Here is a 25,490-nt window from a genome sequence, read left to right as displayed (position 1 = left end):
AGCACACATGTCTGGCCTTACTTAAAGTGTATAAGCTGAAAAAGAAAATGGAGAGAGAAAACATAAGAAGGCTTTTTTACTTAATTTCCCCGTATTTCTAGCTGTCAAATTATTAGAAAATGTCAACATAGTGGTAAATCTGTGAGAATTCTAGTTCCAGAGACCACGAAAGATAAAAATCCTTGTGTAAAGCAAAAGTGTTGACAGAAGAAAAACAGCAGACATGGGTGCCTTAAGGTCCAGTAGAAATAAAAAAAAGTCGGGGGAGGTTGGGTGCAGATCTCAGACCCAAACAAGAGATCCTACATTTACAGCTTCTTTCTCCTTAAACTCCATATCCCCATTCCAGAGACTTCATTTGTCTTGAATTCTCCTAACCAACGTGGCTCTTTCACTGATGGGCAAAAATCATGGATGCTACCACCATGTGCTAATGCTTAGCAAAGGGAGTAGGTGAGGAGACAGGATATTCCTAAACCCAATGTTAGAAAGGGAGATGGGTTCTCAGCATCCCTAGTTGTTTTCATAACATAGTTTTAGAAAGCACATCAGACATACCTTATTTTCTTTTATTTTTTACATCACACATAGTTTAAGTGTGCAACTTCTGTAGTGCTTCCTATAGTATGTTTCAGTTACATGTTTTTAAGGGCTGATCAGGGGTCCTAGCGCCCTCGACAAGACTTCTATACTGTAGTGTGTATTCACTGCTGGTGACCAGTTTAGGCCCCCTCTATAAGGCAAATAGACCCACCCCTCAGCAGTTGTGGGTGCTAGCTCTTAATTCCAGCTGCTCTCTTCTCTGGAGTATTGTACTCTGCAGAATAAGAGCTTCAATACTCTACAACATCCCTACTCTCCACACAACACTGCAACCTGCAGTCAGTGACTGGCTGATGATGATGGTACATAATGCCAACCACCTTGCCTCAAGGTGGGCCAACTCTGTTGTGCAAGTCCTAGTCCAGCTCTCCTAGTGGGGTCATGCTAAAGCTGGTCTCCAACTGGCTTAGTGTTTTTTCCCCTGCACTATCCTTCATTCCTCATTCCTCAAACATAAGACCCAAACACATCTGAAAACCAATTTCTGAGTATATTTGTTTTTAAAGTATATTTTATTGATTATGCTATTAAAGTAATCCCATTTGTCCCCTTTTCCCCCTTTTCCAGGTAACCCCCTTCCCTCCAGCAGTCCCCTTCCCTTAATTCATGTCCATGGGTCATGAATATAAGTTCCTTGGCTTCACCTGTTCCTGTACTATTCTCAACATCCGTCTATTTTGTTCCTACCAATTATGCTTCTTAATCCCTTTACCTTTTCCCCTATCACTCCCCTTACCCCTCCCAGCTGATAACCCTCCATATTATCTCTATATCTATGATTCTGTTGCTGTTCTAATTTTTTGCTTAGTTTGTTTTTGTTTTTTAGATTCAGTTGTTGATAGTTGTGAGTTTGTTGTCATTTTACTGCTCATAGATTTGATCTTTTTCTTAAATAAATCCCTTGACATTTCATATAATAAAGGCTTGGTGATGATAGACTCCTTTAATTTACCATGTCTGGGAAGTATTTTATCTGCCCTTCCATTCTAAAGGATAACTTTGCTGGAGAGGGTAATCTTCATTGTAGGTCCTTGCTTTTTCATCACTTTGAATACTTTTTGCCAGTCCCTTCTTGCCTGCAAAGTTTCTTCTGAGAAATCGTCTGACAGCCTTATGGGAACTCCTTTGTGAGTAACTCTCTTCTTTTTCTTGCTGCTTTTAAGATTCCCTCTTTATCTTTAACATTTGGCATTTTAATTATGATGTGTCTTGGTGTGGTCCTCTTTGTGTCTAGCTTGTTTGGGACTCTCAGTGCTTCCTGGACTTGTATGTCTATTTCCTGCACCAAATTTGGAAAGTTTTTCTTCATTATTTTTTCACATAAGTTTTCAATTTCTTGCTCTTCCTCTTCTTCTGGCACCCCTATGATTCAGCTGTTGGTACGTATAAAGTTGTCCCAGAGATTCCTAAGCCTCTTATTTTTTTGAATTCTTGTTTCTTCATTCTGTATCGGCTGACTGTTTATTTCTCCCTTATGTTGGAAATCATTGATTTGAATGCAAGCTTCCTTCCTTTCACCATTGGTTTCATGTGGGTTTTTCTTTATTTCACTTAGTGTAGCCTTCATTTCTTCCCTTATGCATTTGCTGTACTCAATAATTTCTCTGAGCATCGATATCACTGGTGTTTTGAACTCTGCATCTGATAGGTTGGCTATCTCCTTTTGCTTAGTTCTTTTCCTTGAGTTCTGATCTGTTCTTTCATTTGGGCCATACTTCTTTGTCTCCTCAATTTGACAGCCTCCCTGTGTTTGCTTCTTTGTATTAGGTAGAGCTTCCATAACTGTGATGTTGTAAGGGGCAGAGCTTTAGGTATTCGTCAGTGCAGGGCAACTTGTTTTACTGCTTCGTGGTGCTGTATGTGGGGAAGGACAATCCAGAGAAGGGACAATCCTGCTTGCTTGACACTTGCCCCTTTCCAGTCACTTAACCCACCTCTCATAGGTGACTGATGCCCCTCTAGCTCTTGCCCTGGTGATGGTTCCCAGAGTGGGTGGGTTTATGTACATTCTAGGACCATGGGGGCCCTCTCTAAACAAACTCTCCTGAGAGACCAGCAGTTTCTTCTGCTTGCACCAATTCCCACTGGTTTTCAGAGTCAGAAGCAATGAAACATTACTTTCCCTTGTGCTGAAACTCTGAGCTGTAGGGTCTAGCCAGGGGTTGGGATAGCTCCCCAGGTGTCCGTCCAGGCTTTTATTTGCCAGACTCGAATGGGATCACTTGTTCTGCTGGCCACAGCCACTGCTTTGCCACTGCCACCTCCCCTCCAGCGCACTGTGTCCTCTATCCTGGCTCCCCAGCTCTGCCCCTCCTACCCATCTGTATGAATAATTCCTTAAATCTTTGGTTGTTGGACTTTAATACAGTTCAATTTTCTAGCAGTTCTGCTTGATTTTTTGTCTTGAGGTAGTTGTAATCCTTCTTATGGTTGTGTGAGAAGGCAAAATGTGTCTACCTATACTTCCATCTTGGCCGGAAGTCCTGAGTATGTTTGAATACATTTCTTTGGTTGTGACGTCTCATAATTAGTTCCCTTAATTATTTATTAATTTTATTTATTTACAAATAATTATGTATTGACTTTAATTTATGATTGTAATTATTATAAAAATGTGTAATTTAGAAGAATATTTTGTTCATATCCTCTCTCCAAAAAATCAGATTATAGAGAGCTTTTGAATTGGTTGCTTTTGATTTTTCCAATGTAGCTGAAACATTCTCTATTTCATGAGGATAGATAATTAAACTAATTAAAATAATTAAAATTAAAATAATTAAAATTTTCTACTCATGTGAGAAAGGTTGGTTGTTTCTGAAAAGCCTTTTTTACATTAGTCAAATAAATTATAGTATTTATAGGTCTTGTGTGGTAATTTACTTGTGTATAAGACTGTCAATATAGCATAGGAAAGAATACTATATGAGCTCTACCTGGGAAAAGTCCAGCCGTTGTTAATGTAACAAGAAGAGTTTGCACAACATCGATGTGACCTGGAAGCCAAGGAAAGTGGACTGGAATATGCATGCATGAATAATGATGACTTCACTGTACTAGTCAGTGGGGGCAGTAGACACTGTTGAGTGAGCATGTGTCCTGTGTGGACATTGCATTCAAAATGACTGAGTAGAGCAATGAATCTACATCAAATTTTGCGTTAAGCTTGAACATTTCTCCCCTAAAACTATCTGGATGATTCAGAAGGCCGCGGCTATGGGCAACTGATGATTGGCAGCTTCACTGCGGCAATGCACCCATTCATGCATCACATCTCATGCAGAGTTTTTCAGTGACACATCAAGTCACGAAGGTGACTCAACCCCCTTACGGTCCAGATTTGGTGCCCTGCAACTTCTGGGTTTTCCCAAAAATAAAGTCACCTTTGAAAGGGAAGATATTTCAGACAGTCGATGAGATTCAGGAAAATACAATGGGGCAGCTTATAGTGTTTGGGAGAACTATGTGAGATCCAAAGAATGACTACTTTGAAGGGGACTGAGATGTGTACCTTCTTCAATAAATGTCTCATATTATGTGGCTGGATACCTTCCGGACATACCTTGTATCTATACAAAGGAGTACAGGGAGTGGCAAAAGTAGGTTTACAGTTGTTCATATGGCAAACAATACAATAATCAATAAATAATAATATAAGAATAAACTCTGTGATTCATGAACTAACAACTGTAAACTTACTTTGTCCCACACTATATATATTATTTAGTAACTGAATACATTATTCAGCAATTGGAAGATTTATTTTTGTCAATGAAAAACAACAAAGTATTTATGAGGCCTGTCCAGAAAGTATCCAGCCGCATACTATGAAAAATAGAGTCATTTATTCGAAGAATATACAAGATACAAGAAACATTGGACATAGGACAATGATGTGTCAGTCCGCTTCAAAGTAGACACCTTGGGACCTCACACAGGTCTCCCAGCATCTCTTCTACTGTTCAAAACACTCTGTAAAGTCCTTTGTTGAAATCGCCACCAGCTGCCCCATTGTCTTTTCCTGAGTCTCATAAATGGTCTGAAATCTCTTCCCTTTCAAAGGTGATTTTAGTTTTGGGAAAAGCTAGAAGCCACAGGGCACCAAAACTGCGCCCATAGTGGGGCTGAGTCACCTGGGTGATTTGAAGTGTCACCAAAACATGCTGCATGAGTTGTAATGAGTATGCAATCATGCTGTTGTGTTAAAACTGCCAATCAGCAGTTGCCCATAGCTGGGGCCATTTTTGTTGTATTGCAATCTCTCAACCAATAAAGAACATTGAGGTAGTACTCTTTATTAATTGTTTGGCCTGGAGGGGCATACTCGTGATGGACAACACCTTCCCAATAAAAACAAACAAACAAACACATTTGACATGGTCTTGATCTTGCTGCGACTTTTCCATGCCTTCTTTGGGCGTGGAGAATCAGGTGACTTCCGTTTGGACAACTGGTCCTTTGTTTCTGAATCATAGCCGTAAAACCACGATTTATCTTCAGTTATGACCTTCTTGATGAAATGTGTTTCAGTGGCAGTGGTTGGAATCAAATCATCAGCAACCGCAGCATGGTGTTCCTTCTGCTCTGGTAGCAGGAGCCACAGAACAGATTTTGCCATGACACAGTTCATGCCAAGATCCTACATCAAAATCTTGGACACAGTAGTTTTTGTGAATCTCCAGATCAGCTTCTAGTTCTCACACTGCCAGTTGCTGATCTTTGTTGATTGCAGCCCATACACGTTCAACATTCTCAGGTGTTCTGCTTGTTGCAGGCCTTCCAGAACATGGATTACTTTCAACAGATTCTCAACCATCTTTGAAGCACTTGTGCCACACTTTTCTTTGCATTGCACTCATTGCTTCACTCCTGAGAGACTTCTGATCATCTGGATAGTTTCCAAGGAGGAATGGTCTAGCTTAATGAAAAATTTGATGCAGATTTGTTGCTCCACTTACTCAGTCATTTTAAATGCAACGGCCACACAGTACACATGCTCACTCAATGGCGTCTACCACCCCCACTGACTAGTATAGTGAAGTTGTCATTGTTCATGAATGTGCATTCCAGTCCACCTGCAGTTGACTGCCAGGTTACAGCGAAATCTCACAAACCATTCTCATTATATTAACAACAGCTGGACTTTTTCTGGACAGACCTCATATGTATACTGATGAGGATATTAGTTTCCTAACTTATCTATAACAACGGTTAAATAAAAGTTTAGCAAGAGTAATTGAAGAAGGGTGAATTACCCATTCATTAAAAATTTTAAAGTACTTACGCATTGAGATGGATAGAACTACACAGGGAAATAATATATGTTATTTTCTTTTCAGAAATAAGAAGAAAATTACATGGGGCCAAATATATCAATTTTATTGTAATAATCCCCTTGTTAGTGCTTCTCAAAATTTGTTGGCAATCACCCTTTAAGTGTTTCCATAATTAGTTATGATAAATGTTACATCATCCATTGCTAATCAAAAATGTTTTCTAAGTCCATCATTTATCTTCCAAATTGCACTAGTTTTACCACAGAAATTACATGGAATTTCAGTACCACAGTGTTTCATCTAAAATACACATATTTTCTAGCCTAGTAGACAGCTAGTCATATTCTAAAAGCCCAGGTAAAATGTCACTCCTTTTGTGAATCCCTCCTCAATCTCATTTCTCCCTGGCAAAACTCATCTTTCCTTTAAATTCACTTATAAGCCTTAATACATACCTCTTTTAGACCTAGTTTCTCACTGTACTACAATTATATGCTGCATTGGTTACCAATTTTGTTTGGTTCATTAAGAACCCATTATTTTTCTATCACATAAAATACATTCAAAGGTAGGCAATTCAATACTGTCATGGTGGCTCCTTTATCTTTCTGCTGTTTTCCAGAACCAAGCTCTGCCTTCCTAGCTCAAGTTTTCCTCAGTGTATCATTATGATTGCTGTAGTTCCAGCCATCACATCCATACATGGTTGAGAACGAGTAAGAAGATAACTAAAAAAGGTGCCTGAGCTTAGCAACCTGATAGGCACCATTACTCCTACTCCCCCGCACACACACACACACACACACACACACACACACAATTATGAAGCTTTCTAGGAAGTTCCACCCAACAACTTCCACACACATACCATTGTCTTTAGTCACATGGGTGCCCCTATCTGAAAAGGCTGGGATATTACATTTTTTTTATCTGGGTACATAGCTACTCCCCCCAAAAATCAGATTTTATTACTTAGAAAGAAGTGGGAGAAAGGGTATGTGATGGTCAACTAGTGATCTCTGCCCCCCCACCTTCTTTTGTCATAACTGTTTCTTTACCTAGATTAATTCCTGGAAGGTCTAGTGTATGTCACATTCATTTTGTATTTCCATGGCCTAGAACAGTACCAGAAACTCAATTGTTTACTGTCTATTTTTTTCACCTGCAATATGAAGCATTAGTTTGTGTAATCTGCCTAGGTAAAAAAGATTCCATCTTTATCACAATAATTTTTGGTGCTTTATATTAACTATTTATATCCCTAATTAGTTAAGAAAACAAAGCTTCCTCACTTATGAAAGAGCTAAGATTCTTGATCATCATGTTACTTTATATATTTTTTAAAATATTTTATTTTTTGACTTTTAGAGAGAGGAGAAGGGAAGGAGATAAACACCAATGTGCCGGAGAAGCATTGATCGGTTGCCTCTTGCATGTCCCCAGCTGGTGACCTGGTCCACAACCTAGGCATGTGCCCTAACTGGGCTGGCACTCAATCCATTGATCCATACCAGCTAGGTATGGCGGAGGTGCCACACACCCCCTAGGCTCAGTTGGAAGTTGCTCTGTCCAGCAGAGACTTCATGACCACGGCGGAACAAGCTTCTACCCAGGACACTTCGTTATGTCTGGGGGAAGGAAGGTGACTGCCTCTCTAGTGGAGACCAGCGGCTAAACCTTCATCTAACCTTATGCCTTTTATTGAGGAGAATACATACGTGAGATACAAGGTTAAAATTCATAAATCGTCAATAGCCATTAGGCGTTTGACAGTAACACATTACTGAAGTGTTAATTATGATCTCGGATGCTGAAATAAATCAGGCAAGCAGGATTATTGGCCAGTAACAAATGGAGGACTGTGGCTCGCTCTGACCAATAGGGGAGAGTGGGAGGCCTCAGCCTCCTTTTATTAGGATTTCAAAAGTTACTAGAACAGGGGGTGTGACATTCCAGCCAACAATAGGAGAATTTTACAAGTGAAAGAATTCTTACAAAGTGTCATTAATATGTAAAATACAGCCAGGGTAACTCCTGGTTTAGGTAGCACCTGTCAAGGAAGCAAGGCAGACCCACTAATCCTCAATGCCAGCTCCATTTTAAGACTTTATTAATAAGGAGGCAGATGGAGTACACAACAGAACTCGCTGTTCCCAGGATTCCATGACCGGTGACCTCAACAGCCTAAAGCTGAAGGTGGAGACAAGATTTTCTCATCATCTCCTGGGTCATGGAACGACACCTGGGCAGAGGGGCATGAGAATGCCCCTACCCAGAGATCTGTCTTCCTGCAACACATTACACATACCAGTACAGGGGTCACAGTGACCAGTCTGTGTCAGGGTCCATAAAACATCTTAACCTGATGCAAGGTTTCATGTACTCCTTGCTAGAGATTGTTTATGTTACATTACTGATAAGGAAAGCAGAGCAAGTTCTAAAATATAATGAGCATCCTTTGATCCAATTCCCATGGCAACCCTCTGAGTGGTTGTCAGTCATGTTTCACACACAGCCTTATGTTGAGACTTAGAGACAAGCACGGCCAGAATGCTGGCGGCTCATCATGCTCAGGCCGGGGCTATAGTTTCTTAAACCACGAGGAGTGGTTGCCCAAAGCCAGGGCTCATATTACCTTAAAGTTTTTATTTTTTAAAGTTTTGTTATTCTCTAGGAATAGTCAAATACAAGGGGGGAACCCCCCAAAAGCTGAACTTATTTATAGAAAAGTGTGTATTTTTTCTTACATGTTTAAACTTCAGTTGCCTTCAAAGTACTCTCCATTCGATGCAATACACCCATCGAGACTTTTATTTCCACAGCTCAAAAGAGTTTTTGAACTTATTAATTTTGATGCCTTTTAGTGCTTCTGTCATTTTTTGTTTCACCTCTTCCACATTGGCTAAATGTTTCCATTTGAGGACGTTTTTTCATCCTGGGAAACAAAAATAGTCACTTGTTAGGAGATCGGGTGAATAGGGAAGGTGGGGCAAGGGGGTCATCCTGTTTTTGGTCAAAAAACTGGCGAACACTCAGTGTTGTGTGGGCAGGTGTGCTCGTAAATCACCGATCATTAAATGGACAAAGGCATTGAAAGAGTATTTTAAAAAATCCACTAAAGCTGAATGCAACCTCTCACAACAATGCTAGCTCGTACACTGATACAGATGGGTTCCTAGAACACTCACCCAGTGGGGGAAGCCTGTACTACAAGGGGCCTGCCCTCCAGAAGATAATTACAGATATTTTTTGGGGTTCACCCTCATGTTGTTTTGCATCACCAACAGTCCTATTTTAAATGTCAAATATCCTGACAACTTTTGATTATTTGTCCTTCCTAAGATTGAATCCTAAAGGTAAAATGAAATAAAATAATTTTCAGATTATCTTTAGTACCTAAAGCTATTTTTGAGATTTTCTAAATGCCCTCTGGATAGTCAGATGTTTTCTTTCACCTTATAAAAAGAGAGGTACTAGAAACTCTTATGTTCATTCAGTGTTGGTATTGATGAGTTGTATGTGAAGACCTGTGCAATCAGAAAAGATGCTAGGCCTTCCTGAGATTAAATATATTGGGTTGGCCCAAAAGCCCATTACGTTTTTTCTGTAAAATAAAACACTTTTGTTTTCACCAATAACTTTATTGATTTGGATATTTTAAGTATGTTGGCCATCTCCTGCTAGTGGTTTCTAGTGGGTAGAGGCCAGGAGTGCTGCTAAACATCTTCCCATGCATAAGACAGCCCCACAGCAAATAATTATTTGGCCTAAATGTCAATAGTACAAGAAACTTCACAAACCACTTTTGACACATTGGAAAAGTCACAGTACCTTTTCCATACACTGCACAAATCATTTTGCATTTTGGTTGTGTTTTTACCTTTCTTGAAATAATAAAGCATGATATGCCAAAAATGTTACGGTTTTCTTCCATCTTCAACATTAAAATACCGACACAAAAATTCAATTTTGATTTTTTTAAATGCATGCTGATATGACAGCTGTCACAATACAATCTAACAAAATTGTTTCAAATGAAGTTAAAGACAACTAAGTGCCACTAAAGCTATCTTATGGAAAAAAACCAAAGGAGCTTTTTGGCCAACCCAATATTTAATGATTTATTGAGACATTATGCCCATGTTGTCAACCATGGTTCTTGGCATCAATTCAAACATCAACAGGAATCCCCGACTTGATTGACTGCAAACACGTTAATGGTAATACAACATGGCTATGAAACATCACTTCTGTGGAACAGCTGTGACAGGGCTATAGGCGGCTGCTGTGAAAACAGCAAAGCCCAGAGGATAGGCCCTTTTTCACTAGGCAGATCCCTGATGTTCTGCTGTGCTTTGACCCACCAGGGTCCGCGCCTCTGTTCTCTGCTTCTGTGTTTCAGCTCCAGCCTGCCAATGGCAATCTTCAATGCAAAGCGCGCCCGGAAAACCGGAGGAGAGCTGACTTAATCCACAGAAGTCCCCACTCCTTATTCCTGATTGGTCAGAAGAGAACCACTCTGATTTGTCAGAGCTGCACAGTTCTGATTGGATGGGGAAAACTTCAGTCCTATTGGTTGAATTAGGACTCCAGGAACTTGTTTTATAAGGGCTGGTTCAAATAGCAGAAGCAGTGCAGGCGGGGAGTTTAGCATAGAGGTTTTTCTGCTAATTGCGGTTTGCAGTGTGAGCCCCTTGTGGAGAAATGGCTGCGAGGCTCTGGTTTTTTGTTGCTGCTTGAGCCCAGTTAGACACCAGGAGCCCTTCTTAGTTCTCAGGGTTCACATTTCTATAAATGTGCTTCCTTTTACGAATAGCAGTAGTTTTAAAATTTTGCGTTCATTTGGCAAAATAAGAAATTGGCAATATTGTGTTTTCCTCCGAATATTAAAAGAACACATGCACCTAAGATCTGGAACCACTTGTCTGGAATACAGATAAAAGAGAGGAAGAACGACAGTATGTGATAACAGTAAAAGTATTTAAATTGAACAAATTAAGCACCCTTTCTATAGGAGCATTGGCAGGTATACTTAAGTCTCCTTTGAGAGTCAGGGAAGATTTCACATAGGAGGTAACGTTTGAGCTGGGGCTTTAAGAATTAGCAAGGGAGAAACCGCAGGACATTCCAAGCAGAATGCATAATGCAAGGCACAGCACAGAGCACAAAAGAGCTCTACGTGTCCAGCAGCTCTGAGTAGCCTGGGGGCCGCTGCCTATAATTCTCAGGGTTTGGTGACCAGAGATGAGGCAGGGACTATTTTTCTCTACTTGGCTCACTCTCCCTAAAGCACAGTGCTGGGCACACATCGGCAGGAGCTCAATAAATACTTGTTGAATTGGGACAGGGTGATCGAGTGTGCTAGGAACCAGGGCATCTGGATTCTTTTTCACGCAGCCACAATGTTACCTTGGTCAAGTCCCTTTTCGAAGGCCTGCGGCTTGTTGTTTAGTAATCAGCCGCGGGTGAGAAGGCGGAGGAGCCGGTTGACCTGAAGTGCAGGACTTTTTAATTCCTGGAATCCCTCACTGGCTGCTGGGAGGGCGAAGTGGGCGTGCGGCGGTTCAGTTCCTCCTCCGCTCCAGCAGGGGGCGCGGGGAGCAGCTTCCCGCAGTTCCTCCACCCCCAGCCCACCCCGGCGGACGCCGGGCGGATTGCAGCAGTGGCGGGCAGCGAGCGCAGTGGGCGCGGGGGGGCGGGGCGGTGGCGGAGGTTGAGGGAGCTGTGGAGGCCACTGGGGACTGACTCCAGGGTGGTAGGTTGCAGTGGCCTGGAGCAACCTCCGTAGCGCTGCATTCCCGGAAGCAGCGGCGGGCCACGGTGCTCAGCCTGCTGGTGAACTGCGGCTAGCACACCCAGGCGCGGCGGCGGCAGCGGACAGGTTATAGAGTGGGGGCAGGGGCGGACGGGGGAGCAGCCCGGGCCCAGAGAGGTAGCCCGAGCCGGGCCATCTCCAGCCATGTCCGACGAGGCGTCGGCCACCACTTCGTACGAGAAGTTTCTGACCCCCGAGGAACCCTTCCCGCTTCTGGGACCTCCTCGCGGGGTGGGCACCTGCCCGAGCGAGGAGCCAGGCTGCCTGGACATCAGCGACTTCGGCTGCCAGCTGTCCTCCTGCCATCGCACTGACCCGCTCCACCGCTTCCACACCAACAGGTAAGCACCGCCGCTGGGGGTAGGGGCTGATTGCCCACACCCCTGCCTCAAGTCCGGGACCTCTGCGTCGTCCCCTAGCCTGGCGCTCCGCCCGGGGTCTGCACTGCTATTCGCCCCTCCCCCATCTTTCTCTTTTACTAGCGCTCATTCCCGGGCTCCTTCCCTCTCACCCTCCCTCTTTTCACCCGTGTCCTCCCGATCTTCCTTTCGGCAGGCATTTTACTCTTCCCCAATTCATCTTCTGACCGTAGCGACTCCTCCCTTCCCTCTCCCCGTCCCCTCTTTCTGTCCCCTGTGAATTCCAAACCCCTACTTTTGTTTTTTAACTGTTCGCCTGTTCCCTTCCACCTGCAAAAGTTTAATCCTTTCCATTTCTGATGGCTCAAAATGAATCTATGGCTCTTTTGAAAGGTGGCACTTTTAAAGCTATAATCTTAATTTTCCCAATTTCTAACCAGTCTTACAACTCTATTTCCACTCCTCCCCCATTTTTTAGTGAAGCTCCAGGAAACCGGACAATTCTCTCTTTTTTTTCTCTCATTTATGAACTCTTTGCATTCACGCGTTAGGCCCTCCCAAAATGTATAAGCTTAAATATGGAAGATTCCCAATTCCTTCATGTAGCACATTCCTTGATTTGTTCTCGGGTTGAAGGATGGAGCAAGGCTTAGGATAGACTTGCTTAATACAAATATATATGTTCAGAGGGTGCATCCCTTAACTGGTTGTACAGAAGGGAGTATTCTGGAGGATTCTTTCATGGAAGCATTTAAGTGTTAATACCGAATGTGGGAGGTTTGAAGATGTTTTACAGGTAGCCAGCCCCAACCTTTAATATAGATGAATGTTTGAGATATATATGCAAAGGCCTGGGAGGGTGTGTGAAGAAAAAGAAAAAGGGAGGAGGAGAGGAGTTCAGCTATGGAAAATACTGTAGATGACTTAAGGAGTCTAGTTCTGATTTCTGATTCAGTTTATAATATGAGCATAAACAAATCCTTCCACATTTTATTGTCTTTTGTATGTTCCTTGCCATCTCTTAAATCAATCTACAGATTTACTGTAGCGATACAAGTAATGTATAAAATATGATTGTCACTTAAAAGACAGTTATATAGTCTGGAAATAAGATGCTATAATTAAGTAATCATCCAGAACATCAGTATGATACATTTGAAAGGGAAGTGGTAGTAAACTGAAGCCCAGAGAGAAAAGACTGAGTTCAAGGTTATAAAACTGAATTAGGCAAAACCAAGACTCCTCCTTTCGAGCCAATGCTGAAACTTGGGAACAGAGTTAATGGCTCCAGTGTTATAAATGGTGTTATAGTTTCTTAGACTAACTCACAGAATGTTATTTAGTTTGTGAGGTAACTGTAGCACAAATGTCACATATTCATGAAATCAAGTGTCCTTAGGATTGTTTGCATCGGAAAATAGTGCAAATGAACACTTCTACATATATTTGATATTTATACTTTGCAGCATTGGATCAAGTTTAAATACACAGGAAAGTAAAATGATTTCATAATTAGTTTGGTCTGATGATGAGCACAAGGGAGTATAGCAACAGAGGCTGAGGGTAAGCACTGCCAAAATGGGTTGGGGTGATGGGGAGTGAAGCAAGGAGAATAATACATTTTCTACAGCTTTCTCCTCCCCACTTTTATTTGTGTTTTCCTACTGGTTTTCTTAGAGACTGTGGTAAAATCAAGGTTGTTTTGCAGAAAGGGGCAGTCAAGCTAGAGAGGGAAGTTCCTGTTCAGCCTTAGTTTTTCCAAGTCAACCATTATTTTTCCTAGTTACTGCCTGCTTTTTAAAAGCCTTCTTCACCTACCCTATTCTTCTCAAGGCTTGAAATGCCTGTGGGAGCTCTAATGTATCTTGCTCTGTATCATTTTCAGCAGATATTAGGGGAAGTAGAATTAGCAATACTTACAGCAGATGTTTTCTCCTTCTGGAATATTTTTTCTGCCTTCTTACCTGTTCTCACGATGGTGTTTGAGAGGACCATATGCTCCAGTTATTTCTTTTCAGGGAGAAACAAAGAGCTAAATCATGTATATGGGCAAGGATTAGGGAGGTCTTTTATTTTGGAGTTTTTTCAAGTATATTTTGTTGATCATGCTGTTACAGTTGTCCCAATTGGTTTTCCCTTTGCCCGCCCCCCCCCCCCGTACCCGCTTCCCTCCAGTAATCCCTCCCCACTTAGTTCATGTCCATGGGTCGTGCATGTAAGTTCTTTGGCTTCACCCTTTTCTATACTATTCTTGACGCCCTCCTGTCTATTTTGTACCTACCAGTTATGCTTCTTGATCTTGGTACCATTTCCGCTTTACTTCCCATTTCCCCCTTCCCAGCTGATAACCCTCTAAATGATCCCAAAACCTATGATTCTGTTCCTGCTCTGGTGGTTTGCTTAGTTTTTCTGTTTGTTTGTTTGTTTAGATTCAGTTGTTTATGGTTGACTTTATTGTAATTTTAATGTTTATAGTTTTGATCTTTTTCTTAAATAAGCCCCTTTAACATTTCATATAATAATTGCTTGGTGATGATGAATTCCTTTAGCTTTACCTTGTCTAGGAAGCACTTTATCTTCCCTTCCATTCTAAATGATAGCTTTGCTGGATAGAGTAATCTTGGTTGTAGGTCCTTGCTTTTCATCACTTTGAATACTTCTTGCTAGTCCCTTCTTGCCTGCAAAATTTCTTTTGACAAATCAGCTGATAGTCTTATGGGAATACATTTGTAGCTAACTAACTCTCTACCTTTCTCTTGGTGCTTTTAAGATTCTTTCTTTATCTTTAACCTTTGGCATTTTTATTATGGTGTGTCTTGGTGTGGTCCTCTCTGTGTCTAGCTCTTCGGGACTCTCTGTGCTTCCTGGACTTATATGTATATTTCCTTTGCCAAATTAGGAAAGTTTTCTTTCATTATTTTTTCAATTAAGTTTTCAAGTTCTTGATCTTCCTCTTCTTCTGGCTCCCCTATGATTTGGATGTTGGTACCTTTAAAGTTGTCCCAGAGGTTCCTAATCTTCTCATTTTTATCAATTCTTGTTTCTTCTTTCTATTCTGGGTGAATGTTTATTTTTTCCTTTTGTTTCAAATCTTTGATTTGAATCCAGGCTCCCTTCCCATCACTGTTGGTTCTCTGTATTTTTTTATTTATTTCACTTTGTATGACCTTCACTTCTTCCCTTATTTTTTGGCCATACTCAATCATTTCATTGAGCATCCTGATCACCAGCATTTTGAACTCTGCATCTGATAGGTTGGATATCTCTGTTTGTTTAGTCTTTTTTCTGGGGGTTTGTTCTGTTTCTTCATTTGACCCATATTTCTTTGCTGCCTCAATTTGGCAGCCTCTCCATATTTGTTTCTGTGTATTAGGTAGAGCTTCTTTGACTCCATGTCTTTGTAGTGTGGCCTAATGTAGTAGGTGACCTTTTGGGTCCAGTGACAGTCTCCGCCATCACCCAAGCTGGGTGCTTGAGGTGTGGCCTTCCTGTAGGCTGAGTACACTTTCCTCTTGTAGTTGAGCCTTGGTTGCTGTTAGCAGGTCATTGGGAGGGATTTACCCAGGCCAGTCAGCTAGCTACAAGGACTGGCTCTGACCACTGACCACTAACCTTCACCCTCCATGGAGGATCAGCTGTGCAGGGGCAGGGTAGTGGTCCTCCAGTGTGGCCTGTAGCTGTCCACTGGGTGCACTGGCCTTGGGGTTTCCCGGGTGGTGCAGGCCACAGTTAGCCCCCACCTGTGTTTTGTCTGGGGCACCCTGACTGATTTATAAAGCAGTTTGAGATGGCTGCTACTTGTGTGGGCTTGGAGATCACCAGGCGAAGCCAAGCTGTGAATCTAGGTTGGCTGCTGGTACTGCTGGGCCTCGAGCTCACTGGGGCCAGCTGTTGCTTGTTATAGAGGATTTAGGAAGTTGTGAAGCATGAGCCAAGACCAGCCAGTTATATGGAAAAGCAGCTTGGGTGGTTCTGTAAGTTGGATGAGGCGGAATGTCTGGGAATCTCCAAGGTGGGTCAGTGTTAGCCAGGTTGTTGGAATCTCAGATATGGCACCAACTTCTGGCTTTGTTTGATGGGTGTGGTTTCTTTAATTCCATAGTTGTCAAACTTCCATTCAACTCAATTTCTGATGGTTCTGGCTAAAGGCTGTTCTATATTTCAGTTGTAATTTTGATATGCTTGTGCAAAGAGGGGAGCCACATCTGCCTACGCTGCCATCCTGACTGGATCTCTGTATTTTGGAGTTTTATGTGTTAAATATTTTTTCCTTCACCTTACATCATTCACCAGTTAAATCAAGGATCTGAAAATCATATCTGTATAGTTGAGTACTGATATTGTGCTTCGGGTTTAGTCATAAAACAGATTTCATTGACAGTAGAAAGCTTGTCAGCGAGTAGACACTTGATTTACCTTTATCTTGCTTCTTCCTTGTTGCCTGATAAGAACACTGTGGAGATTGTTTAAATCATGCTGTTGATAAGGGCCTTACTATGATGACATTTCTGTGCCTGTTCATTTATTGAACTCTGGATATATTTTCAACCTTCATTGACCAGGAGAGTCAGGCACTATTATAATTCCTAAGGTTGAATGTTTGTAGTGTTCACGTTAGTTACCTGTGACTTAGGTTGGTATGTCACTGGTCTAGGTTCAGTGGAAAGCAAATTACACGAACACAGCCAGATTTGTAAGAATTCACACTTTCTTTTAGGATTTTAAAACCAAGTAAGGTTTGTCTGGAATTTTGGGAGAATTAAATAAATTTCAATAAGCAAAAAACTTAAATGTTTTTTAAATTGAAATGTCAATATGGAATCTGTATAGTGATAAAGACATTTTATTTTGGTTTTGGGGACAGGATTTTTTTGATATAGTTGTGAGTTTTCTGTTAGCAGTTGTTCACCACAACCTCCAACATCATCAAAACAAAAAAAAAGGATGTCATTTAGCGAATTAAAAAAAATTATAATGTTATTGGTTGACCTTATAATTAAATTGTCAGATGAAAGGGGTTAATATGAACTACTTGATGTGTTATTTTCTTAGTCTTTCAGGAGTTCATCAGTACTTTGACACTGAACAATTGTGAAAAGTGTGTGGGAGGATAGTGCCTCACTTTTGTATACCCTATTGGCAGGATATGAAATGAATTATTGTATAAAGCATTTATTCAGTTAAGTGACAGTAGAGCCCTGTTTTCAATCACCACTAACCAGAAAAACCCATGGTCACTGTGTTTTGTTTTGTTTTTTTGTACCACTCACAGTTTTCCTATCTCTGAAGAGCTGTCAGTTGCAGGTGAGAGAACCATGTTCCATGAAGTGAGAATAGGTTACAGAGGCAGGAGGAATTTGGTTTGGGGACTTGTTGAGACAAGGTAAGAATGGGGATCAGGTTTTGGATAACTAACCAGGCTAGAAATTTAGATTTGAGAGTAATCAGAACGAAAATTCCCATAGCATGACATGAGTGGAACTGTGGGAAACAAAAGTTGAGACAGTAGGTGAAACTTTTCAGTAAATTTTGCAGTGAAAGGAAGGAAAGGAGATGTAGTTTTTGAAAAAATAAAGATTTGTTTCTTTGTTTGTTTTTGCTTTGTTTAGTTTTTCTTTTCCAGGAATAAAGATTTTAGCTCCTTGAACAACCCACAGGAAAGGGAGAAATTGAAAATACAGGAGAGGGTGATATGATAGGAGATGGATGGGTTGAACTCAGAAACCTAAATGGAAGAAATGACCTTAAAAATGACCTGGAATGTTTTTATTTTCAGGACTGTAGAGGGGCTACGAGGGATGTGTAATGATCCCAAGAAGTTGAGGTCACTAGGAGGAGAGTTGGGGATCTGAGTGAGTCAAGTTATAATGGGGGCTTATGTCATCTGCTCTAACTTGGAACCTTGGGGCTCCAGAGGAGTAGCCGAGGTCAGGGCTCTATGCGGATTCTGGCAGGGAGTCAGTGATGAATACTCATGATGTTAGGGGACTCTTCCCTGAGATTGAATGGCATAGATTTAGAATGACTTTCATCAGCCTTACTGTAGGACTTTATTCCACAGGGCTCATTGGTGGGATTCTGATCCTGAGAGGTAATGGCAAGGTCTGCCTGAGGGAAAGGGCTGCAGAATAATGGATATATGGGGCACATGCAATTCTTTTCTTTAATTTTATTTTCATTGTTGACACTGTTACAGTTGTCCTCATCCACAACTGCTTTACCCACCTCTACCCATTCCCTGCACCCCCTTCCCTCTGGCCATCACCACACTGTTGTCTGTGTCTATGGGTCATGCATATATGTTCTTCCTCTAATTCCTTCATCTTCTTTCATCCAGTCCCCCTTCCCCCTCCCCTCTGACAGCTGTCATTCTGTTACATGTATCTGTGCTTTTGTTTCTATTTTGTTCATCACTTTATTTTGGTCATTAGATTTGACATATAAGTGAGATCATATGGCATTTGTCTTTCACTAACTGGCTTATTTCACTTAGCATAATAATCTCCATGTCTATCCATGCTATTGTAAAAGGTTAGAGTTCCATCATTTTTACAGATGCATAGTATTCTATTATGTAAATGTACCACAGCTTTTTACCACTCATGTACAAATGGGCACTTGGGCTACTTCCATATCTTGGCGATTGTAAATAACCCTGCAATGAATATAGGGGTGCATATATTCTATCAAATTGGTGTTTTGGGATTCTTAGGATATATTCCCAGAAGTGGGATTACTGGATCAAAAGGCAGTTCCATTTTTCATTTTCTGAGGAAACTCCATACTGTTTTCCACAGTGGTTGCACCAGTCTGCATTTCCACCAACAGTGCACTAGGATTTCCTTTTCTTCACATCCTCACCAGCACTTGTTGTTTGTTGATTTATTGATGATGGCCATTCTGACCAGTGTGTGGTTTTAATTTGTATCTTGGATGATTAGTGATGTTTAACATTTTTTCATGTATCTATTGGCCTTTGCCCATTTTTTAATTGGATTGTTTGTCCTTCTGGTGTTGCGTTATATAAGTTCTTTACATATTTTGGGTATTAACCCCCTATTGGATGTATCATTGGCAAATATGATCTCCCATACAGAGGGTTCCTCTTCTGTTTTGTTGGTTTCCTTTGCTTAGCTTTTTAGTTTGATGTAGTCCCATTTATTTTTTCCTTTGTTTCCTGTGCCCTAGGAGATACATTGGCAAAAATATTGCTATAAGAGATGTCTGAGATTTTACTGCCTATGTTTTCTTCCAGGAGTTTTATGGTTTCACAACTTACCTTTAAGTCTTTTATCCATTTTGAGTTTTTTCTGGTGTATGGTGTAAGTTGGTGGTCTACTTTCATGTTTTGTTTTTTTTTTTGCATGTACCAGTCCAGTTCTCCCCACACAATTTATCGAAGAGACTGTCTTTATTGTATGCTCTTGCTTCCTTTGTCAAATATTAATTGACCATAAAGGTGTGGGTTTATTTTTATTTCTGGGTTGTCTATTCTGTTCCATTGATCTATATTCCTGTTCTTATGCCATTACCAGACTTTTATTTCTTTTCTTTAGAGGTTTTATTTATTTATTTTTAGAGAGAGGGGAAGAGAGGGAGAAAGAGAGGGAGAGAACAACAGTGTGTAAGAGAAACATGTATCAGTTGCTTCTAGCATGCCCCCAACTGGGAACCTGGTCCACAATCCAGGCATGTGTCCTGACTGGGAATCAAACTGACAAACTTCCGGTTTGCAGGCCAGTGTTCAATCCATTGAGTCACACCAGCCAGGGTTTTTCTTTGTTTTTTCTTTTTTAAAGATTTTAAAAAGTTATGTTTTAGAGAGAGGGGAATGGAGAGAGGAATAGGAAGAGAATATGGATGTGGGAGAGAAACATCGATTAGTTGTCTCTCACATGCCCCCGATTGGGGGTGACCTGGCTCATAACCCAGGCATGTAGTCTGACCAAGCATTGAACTGGAACTCTTTGATTTGCAGGTCAATGACCAACCCACTGAGCCACACCAGTCAGGGCAGTACCAGGCTGTTTTGATTACAACGACCTTATAGTATAGTTTGATATCAGCTAGTGTGATACCTCCAACTTTGCTCTTCTTTCTCAAGATTGCTGAGGCTATTTGGGTTCATTTTTGGTTTCATATAAATTTTTGGAATATTCTGGTTCTGAGAAATATGTCATTGGTATTTTAATAGGGATTGTGTTGAATCTATAGATTGCTTTGGGTAGTATGGGCATTTTTATGATGTTAATTCTTCCCATTCATGAACATGTTATATGCCCCCACTTACTTGTATCTTCCTCAGTTTCTTTCTTTAGTGTTCCATAGTTTTCCAAGTACAGGTCTTTTACCTCCTTGGTTAAATTTATTCCTTGGTACCTTTTTTTTTTTTTCCTGAAATAGGAGCACATGCTTCTCTTAATTTTACAAAAACAGAATTGAAACTCCTTTGTTTATTCTTAGTGAAAAAACATGTGGATAAATGTTCTTGGCTTTACCTTTTTAAAAAATTTTGGGCAGCAAGCCTAGTCACTGAGTTAAAACCCATTTCATTCGGATTCTTTACAACATTTTTTTTTTTTTTTTTACAGTATGGAGAAAGTCTCCTTTGTGAATAATTTTATTGTTATAGCTAGGATGTTTGTCTTAGGTAGCTTTCTCTTAGTGGAATAAGTTGTAAAGGCTTTGTAAATTTGAATAGTTCAGTACTGAGCGCATGCACAAAGTGATCATTTGTTGCACATTTGAAACTGACAAAAGAGTCTAAAAGAATAATGCGAATATTTATTATGAAAGTTCGTTATAGATATTGTAGGCATATACAAAACTAAAGCCCACTCATGATCCCTTTCAATAAAGATAACTGTCAACATTTTGATGTTACTTTAAAAAAATTTTTTTGTTTTATTGTTTATGCTGTTATAGTTGTTCCCTCTTTTTCTCCCTTTACCTACCTCCTTCCAGCCCTACCCTCTCCCCTCCCCAAGCTAGTCCCCATGTTGTTGTTTCTGTCCACAGGTTGTGGATAAATGTTCTTTGGTTAATCCATTTACCATCTTTCATCCCGTCCCCCTTCCCCTTCCCCTGCTCCTTTCCTGCAGCTGTCAGTCTGTTTTATGTAGCTAACCTGTTACTATTTTGTTCTTTAGTTTGTTGTACTCATTAGATTCCACATAGACGTGAGATCATGTGCTATTTTTCTTTCACTGACTCACTTATTTCACTTAGCATAATAGTCTCCAAGTCCATCCATGCTGTTGCAAAAGGTAGGAGTTTCCTTTTTACTGCTGTGTAGTATTCCATTGTGTAAATGTACCACAGCTTTTTCATCTACTAATCTACTAATGGGCACTTAGGCTGTTTCCAGCTCCTGGCTATTGTAAATAATGCTGCTATGAACATAGGAGTGCATATAATCTTTTGAATTGGGGTTTTGGGATTCTTGGGATGTATTCCCAGAAGTGGGATCACTGGGCCAAAAGGCAGATCCATTTTTAGTTTTTTGAGATATCTCCATACGGCTTTCCATAGTGGCTGTACCAGTCTGCATTCCCACCAACAGTGCACTAGAGTTCCCATTTTTCCACATCCTCGCCGTCACTTGTTTGTTGATTTATTGATGATAGATAGCCATTCTCACAGGTGTGAGATATCTCATTGTGGATTTAATTTGTTCCGTGAATATTTGTGGAAAGAGACGCTGAGATTAAGTCCAGCAAGCAGGATGAGTGGCCAGCAATGAACGGAGGGCTGTAGCTCTCTCTGGTAAGCAGCGATTGTTCACAGCCTGACCATTCCTTTTATTGGGTTACAGAAAATATATTTTTTTAAAAGTAAAACTAAATACAAACTAAAAAGGCTTACATGGTAACAAACATTCTTCCCACTAAAAGGGATATACATTAACCTATAGAGCTACAGAACTAAAAGGCTTATGTGATCCCACTAAGAGGGATAAACATTAACCTATAGGGCTACAGAGCAAAGCGGTAAATCACAAAAAGTCCAAGAGTCTGTTCCACATCCAATATAGTCGCTATGGGAGAGGAGACACTAATTTTCAAGCTTCTTTGTTCTTAGAGACTTGTAAACTGGCCCCCAAGAATTGTGTGCGGGTAAGGGTCCAAGGGTCTGCACCACATCCAATGTTATCACTATGGGAAAGGAGGCTTAGGTCTTCAGCCCTCTTTGTTCCCTTGATTCCATGACTCAGCCACCAGGAGCCGTGTGCAGCTGCTGGTGTCGGCAAGACTCGCTTGCAAGTTCTTGCAGGCTGAGGTCACAGGACACCTGGGCAGGGGGTGGGGGGGCCCGCTTGCAGGCCCCCCAGCAGAGGGCTTGTGACTTTCACCTACATAATTTGTACTTTTTTTTTTTTAATTAGTGATGTTGAACATTTTTTCATATGCAAAAAGAGGAACGAAAAGTGAGGAAAATCAGGAGAGGCTCAGAAATCTATGAGACAACTATAAGTGGGCCAACATCCAAATCATAGGGTTGCCAGAAGGTGAAGAAGAACAACTAGAAATGGAAAAATTATGTGAAAAAATAATGAAGCAGAACTTCCCTAACTTGGGGAAGGAAATAGACTTACAGGTCAAGGAAGCACAGAGAGTTCCAAAAAAATCTGGACCCAGGAAGAACCACACCAAGACACATTATAATCAAAATGTCAAAAATTAAGGCTAAAGAGAGTCTTAAAAGCAGCAAGAGAGAAGAGAATTACGTACAAAGAGGTCCCAATAAGGCTATCAGCTGATTTCTCAAAAGAAACTCTGCAGGCAAGAAGGGATTGACAAGAAATATTCGCAGTAATGAAAAGCAAAAACCTACAACCACGATTATTCTATCCAGCAAAGCTGTCATTCAGAATTGAAGGGCAGAGGAAGTGCTTCCAGGACAAAGTAAAACTGAAGGAGTTCATCAGATCCAAACCACTGTTATATGAAATGTTAAAGGGACTTGTTTAGGAGCAAGAGTATCAAAACTATGAACATTAAAATGAAAACTGTATCACAACAACCAACAACAGAAGTTAGGGAATGGAAACAAAGGCAAACTAAGTAGATAACAAGAATGGGAAAAGAATTATAGGTATGGGGAACATTATGGGGGGAGGTCATCTGGGAGGGGGAAGAGGGGAAAGGGAGGGAGATTGTACAGGAATTAAGCATAGTAGGAGGGAGTGGGGTAGACAGGAAGATGTTGAGAAGAACAATATGCACAACCAATGGGCATGGACTAAGGAGGGGGGGACCACTGCAGGGAGGGGTGTTGCTGGGTGGAAGGGAACAAAGGGAAAAGAAATTGGGACAACTGTAACAGCATAATCAATAAAGCATATTAAAAAAAAAAAAGACAACAACAACAACAACAACAATTTTCCTAGGACATAACACAGTACTTGCACATAGAAGATACTGGCGAAATGTTGAGTGGGTGAATGAATAAGGTTCAAAAAATGTCATATACAATTTGAAGACAGAAGAGAAAAAATAGTTTGCCCAGGACACAATGTAGATATAGTTTACCTGTGTCTAGGACAGAACTTACTATTGCTATTCAGAGCTTTTATATTGTCTTATTGCATGACCTGGGTAATTTGGTGAATTCTACTAGGTTTGTTGATTTTTTAAAAAATGATTGCTACGTAGAAAGTATCCTCATTTAAATTGGGTGAATTCTGAAGCCCTGGCTGCTGTGGCTCAGTGGATTGAGCGTTGGCCTGCGAACCAAGTGTTGCTGGTTCGATTCCCAGTCAGGGCACATGACTAGATTGCACGCCAGGTCCCCAGTTGGGGGCGTGTGAGAGGCAATCACACATTGATGTTTCTCTCCCTCTCTTTCTCCTTTTCCCTCTATCTAAAAACAGGTAAGTAAAATAAAAATAAAATAACCTTGTTAAAAAAATAAATTGGGTGAGTTCTGTTATTCCTGTTGTGATTTCTTTTGTGTTCTGTTTTTAAGGTGGAACTTAACTTCTTGTGGAACAAGTGTTGCCAGCTCAGAATGCAGTGAGGAGCTGTTTTCATCAGTTTCTGTTGGAGATCAAGATGATTGCTATTCCTTATTAGATGATCAAGACTTCACTTCTTTTGACTTATTCCCTGAGGGGAGTGTCTGCAGTGATGTCTCTTCCTCTATTAGCACATACTGGGATTGGTCGGACAGTGAGTTTGAATGGCAGGTAGATTTTTTGTCCTTATATTGTCATCGTTACTTCCTAAGTACAAACATGAATTTCTATTTTTGTAGTTTCATCTCTACCTCAAAGCAAATTTCTCTAGTGTTTATCCATTTCTACAGAGACTCTGACATTAAGAATTAGATGCAATATGTAGCCTTTATTTTTACTAATGTAACTTTTAGGCTTCTGATGCTACTAATATTCTTTTGTAAGTTTTCAAGTAATTTAGTATTTGTAAAATGTTCTGATTATTATGTATCATCATTATCTTTATGCATGAATCTGAGCAAATTTACTCTTCCTACATTATAATAAATAGCTTTCATGTCTTTATAGGCACAGTATCCTTATATCAGTCATTTTATATGTCTAAGATCACAAACCACTATTATAAATATGTAATTTTGAGTCCTGTTATCAGAAGTGTAATTTATCATTTTGTATTCTCTTTGTATGTAGGGATGTTTTTCTCCTGATAGAGTTTTTTCTTCTTATGACATATATACCATGTAAAATGGCTTTGTGGCAAGTTGTTTGGAAATGCTGCCTGATAATTAATGCGATCTATCAGAAAATGTAGATCATGTTATTGCAACATCCATTTTCTGATTTTGTAAAAGACAGTAGCATTAAAGAAGTTTCCTTATATTCAGCAAATGTTATATTCAACAGAAACGTGAATGCTTGATATGTTTGAAAGCCATCTAAATACTTGAAGTTGTATTCCAAAGAGAACTAAATATTACCTTATTTCAAACAGTTTTTTAATTACAATAATATAGAATGACATAAAATGAAAAATAAGAGTTTCCAGGCTCCACTCTGCTGTGGTTAGCACTTTTGCAGATACAAGTTTGCTTGCATAGAATTAAATCATACATCAGCCACTGTTTCTCCTTGTGCTTTTTTTAACTAATATATCTTGTTCTTTCTGACAGCTGCATATTAATTTAATAAGTTCTCTACAAATGGATATTTAGATTGGTTTCAGTTTTTTTCTTATTATAAACAATGCTACAATGAAATTTGAAAGTTTTTAAAGAGGAAAGAAATAATCCATAACTTCTATATGTTTATATTTTATATAATTTCAAAGGCTTCCTTTTTATGTATAGTTGTAAATATTATTTGGATAGAATTTATAATTTTTAAGTTAAAAATTTGAGATAAAAATTCAACATATAAATAATTTTACAATGTATTATTCAGCAATTTTTAATATATTCACAATGCTGTGTATCCATCACTACTAA

At 40.2% G+C, this 25,490-nt stretch overlaps 1 protein-coding gene across 1 annotated transcript in view; it reads left to right on the top strand.

The window, feature by feature from the left end:
* Positions 1 to 11,501: 11,501 nt before the first annotated feature.
* FAM199X (family with sequence similarity 199, X-linked) overlaps positions 11,502 to 25,490 on the top strand; it is a 31,319-nt gene continuing 17,330 nt past the window's right edge. Inside the window, exons 1-2 of the mRNA XM_090264365.1 lie at positions 11,502 to 12,032; positions 24,018 to 24,237. Coding sequence (XP_090120491.1) covers positions 11,836 to 12,032; positions 24,018 to 24,237 — 417 coding nt within the window. The 5' untranslated portion in view covers positions 11,502 to 11,835. The remainder of the gene's footprint in view (positions 12,033 to 24,017; positions 24,238 to 25,490) is intronic.

This window comes from Furipterus horrens, unplaced genomic scaffold (genome assembly GCF_987537825.1).
Source record: "Furipterus horrens unplaced genomic scaffold, mFurHor1.1.pri manual_scaffold_17, whole genome shotgun sequence".
NCBI lineage: Eukaryota > Metazoa > Chordata > Mammalia > Chiroptera > Furipteridae > Furipterus > Furipterus horrens.
Note: the sequence above shows the minus strand (reverse complement) of the source record. Positions and strands in the feature narration are given on the sequence as shown.